Source organism: Cebus imitator, unplaced genomic scaffold (genome assembly GCF_001604975.1).
Source record: "Cebus imitator isolate Cc_AM_T3 unplaced genomic scaffold, Cebus_imitator-1.0 Scaffold181, whole genome shotgun sequence".
Lineage (NCBI taxonomy): Eukaryota > Metazoa > Chordata > Mammalia > Primates > Cebidae > Cebus > Cebus imitator.
In genome coordinates, this window is record NW_016107496.1 from 1,400,951 (window position 1) to 1,412,956 (window position 12,006).

The following is a 12,006-nucleotide window of genomic DNA, read 5'->3' on the forward strand; positions in this document are numbered from 1 at the left end:
GCCGCTTCTCCCCGACAGACGGAGGGAGCTGCGGAGAGCCGGCGCCGAGCGGAGCCCGAGCGGTAGCCCACCCGCAGCAGACACTGGAGCCGCTGCCCGTGCGGAGAGCGCCGCGGCCGCGGGACCTGGAGCCCAGGATTCGTGGGCCGCGAGGGCGCTAGGGGCCGCGCGCCATGCTCCGGGCCCCGACGGCGCGGACGCCCCCTCACGCGCCCGCGGCCGGCGCGACCCGGGATCCCAGCCTGGGCATTGCCCCCCGACGGCTGCGCTAGGGAGCGCGGGGCCCGGCGGGGGGCGGCCGAGCTGGGCGCCCTCCCCCGGTGCGGAGTCCCCGCACCCCGGAGGGATGGGGCGGGAAGCCGCGGGCGCCTAAGATGCCGGCCATGCGGGGCCTCCTGGCGCCGCAAAACACCTTCCTGGACACCATCGCTACGCGCTTCGACGGCACGCGTGAGTCCGACCCTCACCCACTCGCAGCCGGGCCGCCGGACCCTTGCCAGGGCTCCCGCCTGCCCCGAACCCCCAGCAGCGCGGCCTGGCGCCCGCCTGTTTTCACTCTTTCCTCCCTCCCCACCCCTCTTGCGGCTGGGGCCATTGTCTCCTGGTAGGCGCCGTTTCCCCGAAGGTTCAAGGTTTGGGGCCAACACTGGAGGCAACAGGGCCAGAAGTCCCTGAGTGTGGGTCCTGGATGCTCTCTGTTAGCGGGTCTCGAACCCGAACCTAGTCAGTCTGACCCATCCCACCCCTGCGTCTGGCGCTGTCTCAGCAACCACCCTCAGACTGGCAGGGTAGGGCGAGGTGGGTGAGCAGTGCTCAGGAATGGCCAAGAGGGCTCAAAAAACAGATTTTAAAAAGAGATTTGCAAACGGAGATAGAGTAGGCGGGACTCAGGAGAGAGTGGTGTGTCCAAAGCCCATCTCATAGTCTGAACCCCCTAGACCTGGGAGCAGATCTAGCCCCAAGAAGATGGTCTGGGGACTCCCATCAGGACTGGGGAAGTTTGGAGAAGGCTCCCTGAGCTCTGGATCCCGGGTTCTGGGGGCTCTGAGCTCAGGGTAAGTGATGAAAGCCCCTCCCTCCTCCTCTCCCTCACATTCCCCGTGGGGCTTCCCAGCTCTCTGCCTAGGTCCTCCTTGGTCTCCAGTTCCTGATAGGGGGTGGGAGCCCAGCACTGCGCTCTCCCCCCTCCGGGCTCCTCCATCTGCTTTGCCAGTGTGCTTGGCGCCTGCAGCCTGCTGATTCAGTGCCCCCCACTCCCCAATACATTCCTGGCTGTAGGCTCCCTTGCTCAGTCACCATTCTTACACCCCCATTCTTGCTTACATTCACTAATTCCTGAGCCAGGTCAGGCAGCTAGGGCTAAGACACAGAGGGCAGGATGTATGGTGGCCTGGGGTTGCCTCCCAGTCCAGGTGAGTCCCAGTGGGAGGAGCCAGACAGCGAACCTGGGTACCTGGCTGGTGAGTGAGCCTGGCAGAAGTAGAGGTGGGGCTGAGGCTGGCCTCGAGCTGGCAGTATAGTCCTCGTTAGGGAATCCCCAACCCCAGCCCTTACCCCACATTGCTCAGGACACCCTCCAGAGGGCACAGTGCCCGCACAGCACTTCATTCACCGACCTCAGTTGACACGTGCTGATCCTTGAATGTACTCACAGTTGCTGCAGGGCACTGGCACACAGGTGACACACGCTGATTCCCATTCATAAACAGCCCTGCCCTAACACAGGATTCCTGGGGTTTGGAAAACCCAGTCTTTGGTTGCAGGCATTTGGGAAAGGAGAGGTGGTAGGCCTCCTGCTCCTTCATCCCACACCTCCTCTGAGAGGTGCTCTCTTGCAGACAGTAACTTCGTGCTGGGCAACGCCCAGGTGGCGGGGCTCTTCCCCGTGGTCTACTGCTCTGATGGCTTCTGTGACCTCACGGGCTTCTCCCGGGCTGAGGTCATGCAGCGGGGCTGTGCCTGCTCCTTCCTTTATGGGCCAGACACCAGTGAGCTCGTCCGCCAACAGATCCGCAAGGCCCTGGACGAACACAAGGAGTTCAAGGCTGAGCTGATCCTGTACCGGAAGAGCGGTGAGGGGCCACCTGGCCAGCCAGACTTCCTTTGCAGTCTCACCCAACCTGGCGCCAGCCCCATCCACTGTCCTTCCTCCTTTCTGTTGCCAGTTTCTCCATCTCCCCATCTCATCCCATTTTCCCATCCCCCCCAACACCCCTTCCAACCCCTCTTGCTCCATCTCCTTATCTCTACCTGCCTCACCCTAGCCTCAGCTTGTATTCAGTTCCAACCTTGGGTTTCCCGCGTCCAACAGAAAGACATCTGCATTTTGGCAGAGCACATCTGTACATCTGACGGTTATGTTTGCTCTCCCTTGCCTCCTGCCTCCGAAGCCCCCCATTCCATCAAACCCTGTCCTCAGTGAAACTGGACTGCCAGCCCCTCCCCCAGGAAACTACTGGATCCTGCCTGTGTCTTGCCCAGGATGTCAGTGGAGCCAGGATCTCTGTCACCTTAGACAGGGCCAAGAATGGGAGGTGGGCTGAGTTTGTTTTTGTGTCCAGGGCTCCCGTTCTGGTGTCTCCTGGATGTAATACCTATAAAGAATGAGAAAGGGGAGGTGGCCCTCTTCCTGGTCTCTCACAAGGACATCAGTGAAACCAAGAACCGAGGGGGCCCCGACAGATGGAAGGAGACAGGTAGGTGCATTTAGGTGCTATGGTTGGGGTGTTGGGTACCACAGGCCTGGGCGGGGCCTTGGCACCAAGTCTGAGCATGGTGGGGGGGTCCCCGCTGCCTCCTGCATTCATTTCACTCCTGCTCGGGCTGCCTGAGAGGCCTGTGCTGCTCTCATCTCCACATGCCTCAGTATGGGAATATTTTTTCCAAATAGACAGATTGAGACGAAGTTGGAGTTTTTAAGTCAACTTTATTAAGAAACTGAAAGCAAACAAACCCCATTGTACCCGTGAAGCATGACTTTCTGACCAGTTAATAAGGTTGAGCACAGACCCGCCAGGTTCTTTCCCTACAGCAAACCTGACTGAGGGTGGAGCTCTGGCCAGAGCCTGCTTTTGAGATCTTCGAGTTGTTCCCCTCTTGTGTCCTCCAAGGGCTGGGGCAGGCCTTTGGGCAGGTTGCAAAGCTGTCAAGTCCTCTTTGCCATTTGGGGATGCGGGGGTACTCTCCATTCCCACTCCCCATTCCCAGTGCTGGGTCTGCCTCTCCATGATGTCAGCCTTCACTGTCACCCTCTGGTCCCTGCACTAGATCCTGGGCTGCTGCTCTAAGTTCCCACCCCTCTGCTGATGACCTCCTGCTAGTTCTCCACCCTGCCCCTGTGAGCTACCTCCTCGCTTCCTGTCCCAGGTCTTTCCCCATAGAGATCCCTTGTCCAAACCTCCTCCTCCTGGAAGCAGACCCTAGAGGTATTGTCTGTCAGCACTCCTAGGACTGCCCATTGCTGGGCTGGGCAAGTGAACCCAGGAAGTGAGGAATACCTGAGCCCCCAACTCTAAACAATCTAAATGGTCAATGAGGCAGACCAGTCCTACACCCAACCTGGGGCTAGGGTGTGTGTGCACCCACCTGTCATCTTTATGGGCCCCTCTTCTTTTGCAGGTGGTGGCCGGCGCCGATATGGCCGGGCACGATCCAAAGGCTTCAATGCCAACCGGCGGCGGAGCCGGGCCGTGCTCTACCACCTGTCTGGGCACCTGCAGAAGCAGCCCAAGGGCAAGCACAAGCTCAATAAGGTGGGCTGAGCCCTGGGATGTGTGTTTGAAGGGAGAGGGGAGGGGCAGACACAGGAGATGGGGAAAGGGAATCTGATCTACCAGAGAAAATGTCCTGGGGGCCACCCAGGCCCTGCCAGCACTCTGGGGGTTGGGTGGGACTGAAGGAGGGAAGATCACATGCCTGATCCATCAGAGACACAGAAGAAAGTCCTGGCCTGGGAGTCAAATGGGCCTTGGTTCAATCCTGGCTCCTCCCCTAAGCAGCTGTCTGACCTCAGCTAAGTCACTTAACCTTCCTGATCCTGTTTTCTAATCTGTAAAATGGAGACGCTGATGCCATCTCACAGCAGATGTTGCTTCGAGAATGCAGGGAGAGAAAGGAGGTGGATGCCAGTTCTAGACTCTAGCCAAACTCAGCCTGTGCCAATATCCTTTCCTCTCTGCCTGGGCCTGCCCTGCCTCACTAGGGGGTGTTTGGGGAGAAGCCAAACTTGCCTGAGTACAAAGTAGCCGCCATCCGGAAGTCGCCCTTCATCCTGTTGCACTGTGGGGCTCTGAGGGCCACCTGGGACGGCTTCATCCTGCTTGCCACACTCTATGTGGCTGTCACCGTGCCCTACAGCGTGTGTGTGAGCACAGCACGGGAGCCCAGTGCTGCCCGAGGCCCGCCCAGCGTTTGTGACCTGGCCGTGGAGGTCCTCTTCATCCTTGGTGCGTGCACTCTGCCCCTTCTACCCCACCCTCTGCCAGCACCCACGGGCTTTGCTGGGGATAGTCCACATGGCTTCCAGGGTCCTACAGTACCCCCCTTGCCTTCTCGCGTTTGTAAACTGTGAGCTTTGAAATCAGACCTAGGTTCTAAACATCTGCCACTTACAAGTTATAGGACCCTGAGCTGGTCAAAGCTCTCTGGGCCTCCATTAATAGATTCCTCCTTTGTAAAATAGGCAAAACGCTGTCTCCCTGTTACAGTTACTGTGAGAACTAAGTCAGATGATGTATGGAAAGGGCCGGGGACAGTGTCAACTATGGAGAAAGGGAGCAGTGTCTAGTCGAGAGTGGCTGTCCCCCTGGCCCAGTGCTGACTCCCATCCGGATCCCCACAGACATTGTGCTGAATTTCCGTACTACATTCGTGTCCAAGTCGGGCCAAGTGGTATTTGCCCCAAAGTCTATTTGCCTCCACTACGTCACCACCTGGTTCCTGCTGGATGTCATCGCGGCGCTGCCCTTTGACCTGCTACATGCCTTCAAGGTCAATGTGGTCAGTGTGGCTGGGCTGGCTGGGTGGGTGGGCTTTGCCGGGGGACAGGGAGGGCCAGCCTGGCTGACCCTCCCTCCCTCCCTCCCCGAATCTCAGTACTTCGGGGCCCACCTGCTGAAGACTGTGCGCCTGCTGCGCCTCCTGCGCCTGCTCCCAAGGCTGGACCGGTACTCACAGTACAGTGCTGTAGTGCTGACACTGCTCATGGCCGTGTTTGCCCTGCTCGCACACTGGGTGGCCTGCATCTGGTTTTACATTGGTCAGCGGGAGATCGAGAGCAGCGAATCGGAGCTGCCTGAGATTGGTACTGGAGGCTCCTTGTGCATGTGGTGGGGTGGGGGTTGTGCAACCGGGTCAGAGGAGGGTGAGTGCAAGTGTGTGTGCAGATGCATGGTGTCAGGGACCTGTGCAAGTCTGCATGTGTGCAAATCAGAGAAGAGGGTGTGCAGGTATGAGTGTGACAGCTACCACCACGTGACAGGCCTGTTCTCCAGCAGCTGGGCCTTGTGGAGAAAGCCCAAGGAGTCCCAGTCACCCATCCAGGCCTCCTGTGGCCAAATGTGGGTCACATTCCTTAAACCCTGTCCCGCTGGGAAGGCCAAACCGGGAGCCACTGCCCTCCAGGGTTCCTCTGATGCCTAGTGTTCCCTGCCCCTCCTCCTGCATCCTCTCTAAGCTTGTCCCCACCACCCTGGCGTCCAAGGCCCCTGCCTTTCTCTTGTCACCTGCAGTCCACATTTCTCCCTGCTGCAGCTCTGCTCTCCCCCAGCCTAAAAAGCAGCCTTTCTGCATCTTCACTCTCCTTCATGCCACCTCTCCTTCCACAGCTCCTCCCTCTGCTCACCACCTACTCACATCTTAACTCCTGCTGGGAGGGCTTCCACCCCCACCTCTGCACCCAACATGTCACCCAGAAAGTCACAGTGACCTTCTGGGGCCAAACCCTTATCCTCCTTGAAGTCCCTATATCACCTGACCCAGCCAACAACAGTTCCTGTCAGCTGTGGGTGATGGAGCCCTTGGCTGGCCTCCTCCCAGCCTCTCTAAGTTTCAGGGTCTCCAGACTGGCTTTCCTTGTAGCTCTCCCCCTTCACCTCACTTTCCCTCGGCCACTACACTGACACCACTGCGTAAGCATCTCTACTTCCATCCTTTCTCTAGCCAAACCATTCCATTCCAGCCGTTTCTAACTCTCAAGCCTCCTCAGATCTAAAATCAAACTTGCCTTCTTCCTCCCCAGCCCTCTAGTCCTCTGTCAGCTTCCAGGTAACTGACATTTAGCCGGGGTTCCAGGTGCACGGGGCTTCTTACAACTGCTTTTTGGCGGAGTCACCAGGTGTCCAGGTCAGCCTTAGAAACCCACTTTGATCAGTTCCCTGGGAACTACAAGGCTCCTGTGAATCCTCTCTCCCTCTGCAAGCTCTCAGGAGGCCCTCTGTGTGTCACAGAGGGCCCGCTTGAAATTTTCCCTGAGTGCTCTAGCTGCTGAGCAGGTGGAAACCAGGACACTCCAGGCAGTGTCAGCTCCTTGGTGCCTGCCATTCCCAGAGGAAGCCTGTGGTGGCAGCTGCTCTGGGGTCAGACGGCCACACGGCAAACACTGTCAGAGGGCCAGCAGATGGACAGTGGTGAAACAAAGCCTGTCTCCACCACCCCCGAAGTGGGCTGAGACACAGATCCCCAGGTCCACTCCCACCCCCTGAAATGGGACCCAGACACCCTTGGTCTTGTGTCCACGAGGCTCCTCTCTTCCAACCACCTCACAGGGGTTGCTGATCTGACATTAAGAACACCTCTAGCTCCCAAGGGCCTCTGGACCCCACAGGGTGGGCAAGGGTGGGTTGACCCTTGCAGATACGCATGGTATTCTTTCACCCTTGACCCCTGAGTTCCAGGTGGCTTCATTCTATTTGGAGCTGGTACTAGTCTATGTTTAGAGACTACAAGTTCTTCACATCATCATCTCCTCTCTTTCTCCAGGGAAACTGCCCCCTAACCAGGTTGGCACCAAACCCAGACCTCTCCAACTCCAGCCCTGGCAGGAGAGCTCCTTGTAGGGGGAGGTGAGGCTGAGGTGGGTGGATAGGTGGCTAGCCCAGTTCTGTCTGGTGGGCGGCTCCTTCTTCATGGCTTCCTTGCCTGGGTTTCCTTTTCCAATGCCCATGATGTGGACAGAGTTCCTTTCCCAGATTCCCACTAGGCCAGTGGAGGTGGGCTGGATGTTCAAAAGACTGTGCCGAGCACTGAGGAAGAGAACTCAGGGCACTCCTCCGTGTGCAAGCCCCCAGCCTCTGGGACAGCTCCTGCTGGCCTGACCCCGCCCACCTGGAGGCACCATCCTGGCCTCAGCTTCAGGGGCTGCTGATCTTTCAGTCTTAGCCAAGACTGAAAGATCAGAGGCCTCCCTGCCATCCTTCTCTGTGTCCTGCTACTTCTCCCCACCTTCCCTATCCTGGGCATCTGGCTTCAGGTGGCTTCACTCTCAGAGGCCAACTGAACAATGACCATGAAGAGGAGTTTTATGTACTCCATTGCATTCTGGTTTTTTTTTTTTTTTTGTTTTTGTTTTTGTTTTTTGAGACAGAGTCTCGCTCGGTCGCCCAGGCTGGAGTACGGTATCTTGATCTTGGCTCACTGCAGCCTCTGCCTTCCAGGTTCAAGCAATTCTCTTGCCTCAGCCTCCTGAGTAGCTGGGATTACAGACATGTGCCATCATGTCCGGCTAATTTTAATTTTAGTAGAGATGGGTTTCACCTTGTTGGCCAGGCTGGTCTCAAACTCCTGACCTTGTGATCTACCCGCCTCGGCCTCCCAAAGTACTGGGATTACAAGTGTGAGCCACTGTGCCCAACCACATACTCCATTGCGTTTTTTATTTCTTTTTTCAACTGTCACTTCAGTCTAGCTCTCAGGAGTCCATTGCATTCTTATAGCACACCTCAGACCACAGGAGGGTGAGCCCCCACCTTGGTACAGGCCTTACTACACCCCCCCAAGTTCTTTAGCCTGGAATTTGATGTACTCGGTGTTAACCCCACATTCTAGCCAAACTGAGCTATTTGCCTGTACTTGTCTTAAAGTCTCAGTCTCCTGGTTTGACTCATGCCTGTCCCTCCACCGGGAATGGTCCCCTCGGTTTATTTGTATCAACCCCCTAACTACCCTTTGAAACCAAACACAAATGTCCCTTCTTCCAGAAACTTTCTAGCCCTAGCCCATGGGACTTGACTCAAGCTCCTGTCCCTTCCTGCTGTGTGGCCCTTCTGAGATGTAGCTCTGGCCCTAAATCATCTGCCCTTCTGACCTGGAGCCCTCAGGGAGCTCCTGTGGGACCCCAGATCCTGGCACACAGTGTGTGAGGTTGCTGAATGAATGAGTGGGTGGATGACAAGTGTGTGGGGCCACAGGGACCCACGTGCCTAAGGTGTTGGGGCGTGTGTGAAGTACGGGGTCTGAGCTGAGGTGGGAGGGGCAGAGCACAAGTGGAGAGGTGGGATCTCACTGCAGCCTGTGACCCCAAGCCACAGCCACACATACCCTCTGCCTCACCATTCTAGATCAGCCAGTCAGCCCTCTCTCCCTTGCACTCCATGGCCCCCAGCTCTGCCGACCCTGGGACCCCCACCCCACCCAACACCCTAGAGCTCCTGCAACTCTTCAGCTAGGCTCAAGAGTGACTCCCAGCTCACAGGCTCAGGAGAGACCTCAGTGCACAGACCTACTCTGCGCCAAGGCCAGGTGGAGAATGTTGGGCTGAGGGGCAATCCAGCCTCTGCCCTGTGGCCCAATCTGGCCTGTGACTACATGTGAGTGTGCGCGCACATGTGCACACCTGTGTAAATATATTTACCTGTGTGCTCGTGTCCACAAAAGTGTGTCTCCACCCCCCCCTCGTGCGACAGTGTGTAGGCATCAGTGTGCCTTTGTCCCTTTCTGAAGTGTACACAGGTCTTTTCAGTGTGAGTGGCTGTAAGGGGCTCACATGTGTCCTTGTCTCCTCGACTGTGTGGGGCACACGCGTTGCCTTAGCAGTGTGTGTGCCTGTCCATGCAGACATGCTTGGAACTTGTCCTGTGAGGCTGAGTGGTTTGTGTGGCTGTAGGGAGGGATGAGACTGAAAGGGGAGGGGAGGGAGGGCTTTCTGGAGCGGATGAACTCGGAGAAATGCAGGAAGAGAGTCTGGGTGGACAGGTGGAGGTGAGGTCGGAGGTGGCCTCACCATCCATCTTTGGGGATGAGGCTGTGGCTGAATGCAGTGGGCATCCCAGTCCTTTGGCCCACACCAGCCAGGCCCTCCGACTGGGCCTGTTACCTGGGATGGTGCCAACCATGGTGGGGAGGGTGTGAATTCCCTGTGTCATCCTCAGTGCCAACAGGAGCTGGCTGGGGAAATGACAGGCCTCAGCTCTTCTGAGGGCTGAGGGGGTGGAGAGGGTGTGCTGGGCTGCCAGCAAAGGGGCAAAGCGGCGGGAAGCCATGGGGCTGGGGCTGTGTCTGCGTGTCCCACCCCCGGGCCCGCATCCTCGCCCACAGTGCAGTCGTGTCTTCCTGCTTGCTCAAGTCCTCCTGTTCCCCGCTCAGGCTGGCTGCAGGAGCTGGCCCGCCGACTGGAGACCCCCTACTACCTGGTGGGCCGGAGCCCAGCTGGAGGGAACAGCTCCGGCCAGAGTGACAACTGCAGCAGCAGCAGCAGCGAGGCCAACGGGACCGGGCTGGAGCTGCTGGGCGGCCCGTCGCTGCGCAGCGCCTACATCACCTCCCTCTACTTCGCGCTCAGCAGCCTTACCAGCGTGGGCTTCGGCAACGTGTCCGCCAACACGGACACCGAGAAGATCTTCTCCATCTGCACCATGCTCATCGGCGGTGAGCCCGGCCGCGCGTGCCTTCCCGGGGCCACTCCCAGACTTCCGCCGGTAGGCGGCGCCCTCCCACCACCCCCAATCCCGGGGGGCCCGAGGCCGGGGGCTCTTCAGCTTCATGTGGCCGCAGAACCCGAGGCCGGGGCTGGGGGAGACTCCGTCCGCACAGTGGCCCGCGGGCCTTGCCTAGGAGCGTGCGGGGCCGGGGACAGATGAGCCCAGCATGGTGTCAGGCCGGGCCACGTCCCCTAGGTGACCCCCTCTCGCCACCCTCCCCCAGCCCTGATGCACGCGGTGGTGTTTGGGAACGTGACGGCCATCATCCAGCGCATGTACGCCCGCCGCTTTCTGTACCACAGCCGCACGCGCGACCTGCGCGACTACATCCGCATCCACCGGATCCCCAAGCCCCTAAAGCAGCGCATGCTGGAGTACTTCCAGGCCACTTGGGCCGTGAACAACGGCATTGACACCACTGAGGTGCGGCCTCCAAGGCTGGGCTTCCTGGCCTGTGTGCCCTCAAGGGCTTTGCAGTAGGCTAGAATTATCAGGAGTGGAGGAGGATGAAGAATGCAGAACTTTGGCCCCTGTGCCTCCCTTCTCTCTTGGGGGCAATGGCACGGGACAGAGGGCAGCCAAGAAGGCTTGGAGGGGCCTGTGAACCCCAGTTAGGTCTGGGGGCTTAGTGGTCACTGAGGTGGGAAGCTGGGCTGCTCATGGCCGCTAAAGTGATTGTGAGGGAGGCGGAGGAAGCCTCCTGGCTCCCTACCGTGTGTGGAGCTTGGAGTTGTGAGAGGGCTCAGGTCCCTCCCTCCCATGCCTCCTCTGTTCCTGAAGCCTGCCAGGGTGGAGAGGGGCTGGCTGGAGGACACCTCCTCTTCTGCCACCCCCAACCCCCACCCCTCACCTGCTTGCCCACAGCTGCTGCAGAGCCTCCCTGATGAGCTGCGCGCAGACATCGCCATGCACCTGCACAAGGAGGTCCTGCAGCTGCCGCTGTTCGAGGCAGCCAGCCGCGGCTGCCTGCGGGCGCTGTCCCTGGCCCTGCGGCCCGCCTTCTGCACGCCGGGCGAGTACCTCATCCACCAAGGCGATGCCCTGCAGGCCCTCTACTTTGTCTGCTCTGGCTCCATGGAGGTGCTCAAGGGTGGCACCGTGCTCGCCATCCTAGGTTTGTGAGGGTGGGAGAGGGCACAGGGGCACGTGTGTGTGAGATCATGGCCCTGATCTGTGCTGTGTGTGAGACCATGGCCCTGATCTGTGGAAAAGAGAGAGGACTTCCACAGGCCACAGAGAGAAACAGCCAGGGTGGAGTCAGGAGTAGTCATGGAGTCCTGGTTAAAGCTCAGAGAAGACCCAGTGACTGCAAGGTGGCAGTGTAAGGAGTCAGGATCTCACCAGTGTGCCTGGGGCTGAGCAAGTGGAGGACCAGCCTTTGAAAGGAGCTAGTATGGGGGACAGAGGGGAGCTGGCCTTCCTGTCAGGAGGAAAGTCAGAAGCTAGGGATGGAAGTGCTGGGGAGAGTGTCAGGCAGGGCTAAAAAAGGGAGAAACAACTTGTGGTCCCCCAGGAATGGTGAGATGGTACTTTCCTGGGGCAGATCACAGAGCCCAGATGGGTGACAGAGCTCAGTTTCCAAACAGCCAGAGAGAGTTGTTCTGGTGAAATGGTCTACTTCCCTTCTTGGCAAAAGAAGGAGGTGAAAAGGGAAATCACTTCCCTAGATACAGACAAAGACATTGCAGGTGTGGAATGGACACAATAGTGGTGCTGATCACAGGGGCTCACAGCGTTTATAGTAATAAACACATTCTTCCTATTTTGCATAGCAGGAGTCCAAGGTCAGAGAGGTTAATGACCAGCTAGGAATTGACCAACCGGGGTTGGGACCCCATCCACCTGGCTCCAAGTCTCATGCTTCTTACACGGGACTCCTGGGTGTTCTGAGGGAAACCAGGACTGGCAGGGAGGAAGCCATCTCAGGAGGGTTGGCGTGTACCCTAGGCTTTAGGAAAGCACATTCCAGCTCTCAGGGAGACATGGGCTGCGTTTGTGAAAAGCTACTAAAGTGCTGAGCATGGTGGCTCACACCTGTAATCCCAGCACTTTGGGAGGCCGAGGCAGGCCGATCACTTGAAGTCAGGAGTTC

General features: G+C 58.4%; 1 protein-coding gene across 3 annotated transcripts in view; it reads left to right on the forward strand.

The window, feature by feature from the left end:
- KCNH3 (potassium voltage-gated channel subfamily H member 3) overlaps window positions 1–12,006 on the forward strand; it is a 19,241-nt gene continuing 7,235 nt past the window's right edge. The window contains exons 1-11 of one of the 3 annotated variants that reach the window (XM_037744684.1): window positions 279–450; window positions 609–649; window positions 1,832–2,072; window positions 2,562–2,696; window positions 3,619–3,752; window positions 4,202–4,445; window positions 4,841–4,998; window positions 5,095–5,302; window positions 9,580–9,861; window positions 10,138–10,337; window positions 10,779–11,028. In XM_037744684.1, the coding sequence (XP_037600612.1) occupies window positions 375–450; window positions 609–649; window positions 1,832–2,072; window positions 2,562–2,696; window positions 3,619–3,752; window positions 4,202–4,445; window positions 4,841–4,998; window positions 5,095–5,302; window positions 9,580–9,861; window positions 10,138–10,337; window positions 10,779–11,028 (1,969 nt within the window). In that variant the 5' untranslated portion in view covers window positions 279–374. Of the gene's footprint in view, window positions 451–608; window positions 650–1,831; window positions 2,073–2,561; window positions 2,697–3,618; window positions 3,753–4,201; window positions 4,446–4,840; window positions 4,999–5,094; window positions 5,303–9,579; window positions 9,862–10,137; window positions 10,338–10,778; window positions 11,029–12,006 lie in introns of all 3 variants that reach the window. The other 2 variants (XM_017545765.2, XM_017545767.2) reach the window with 2 other exon arrangements.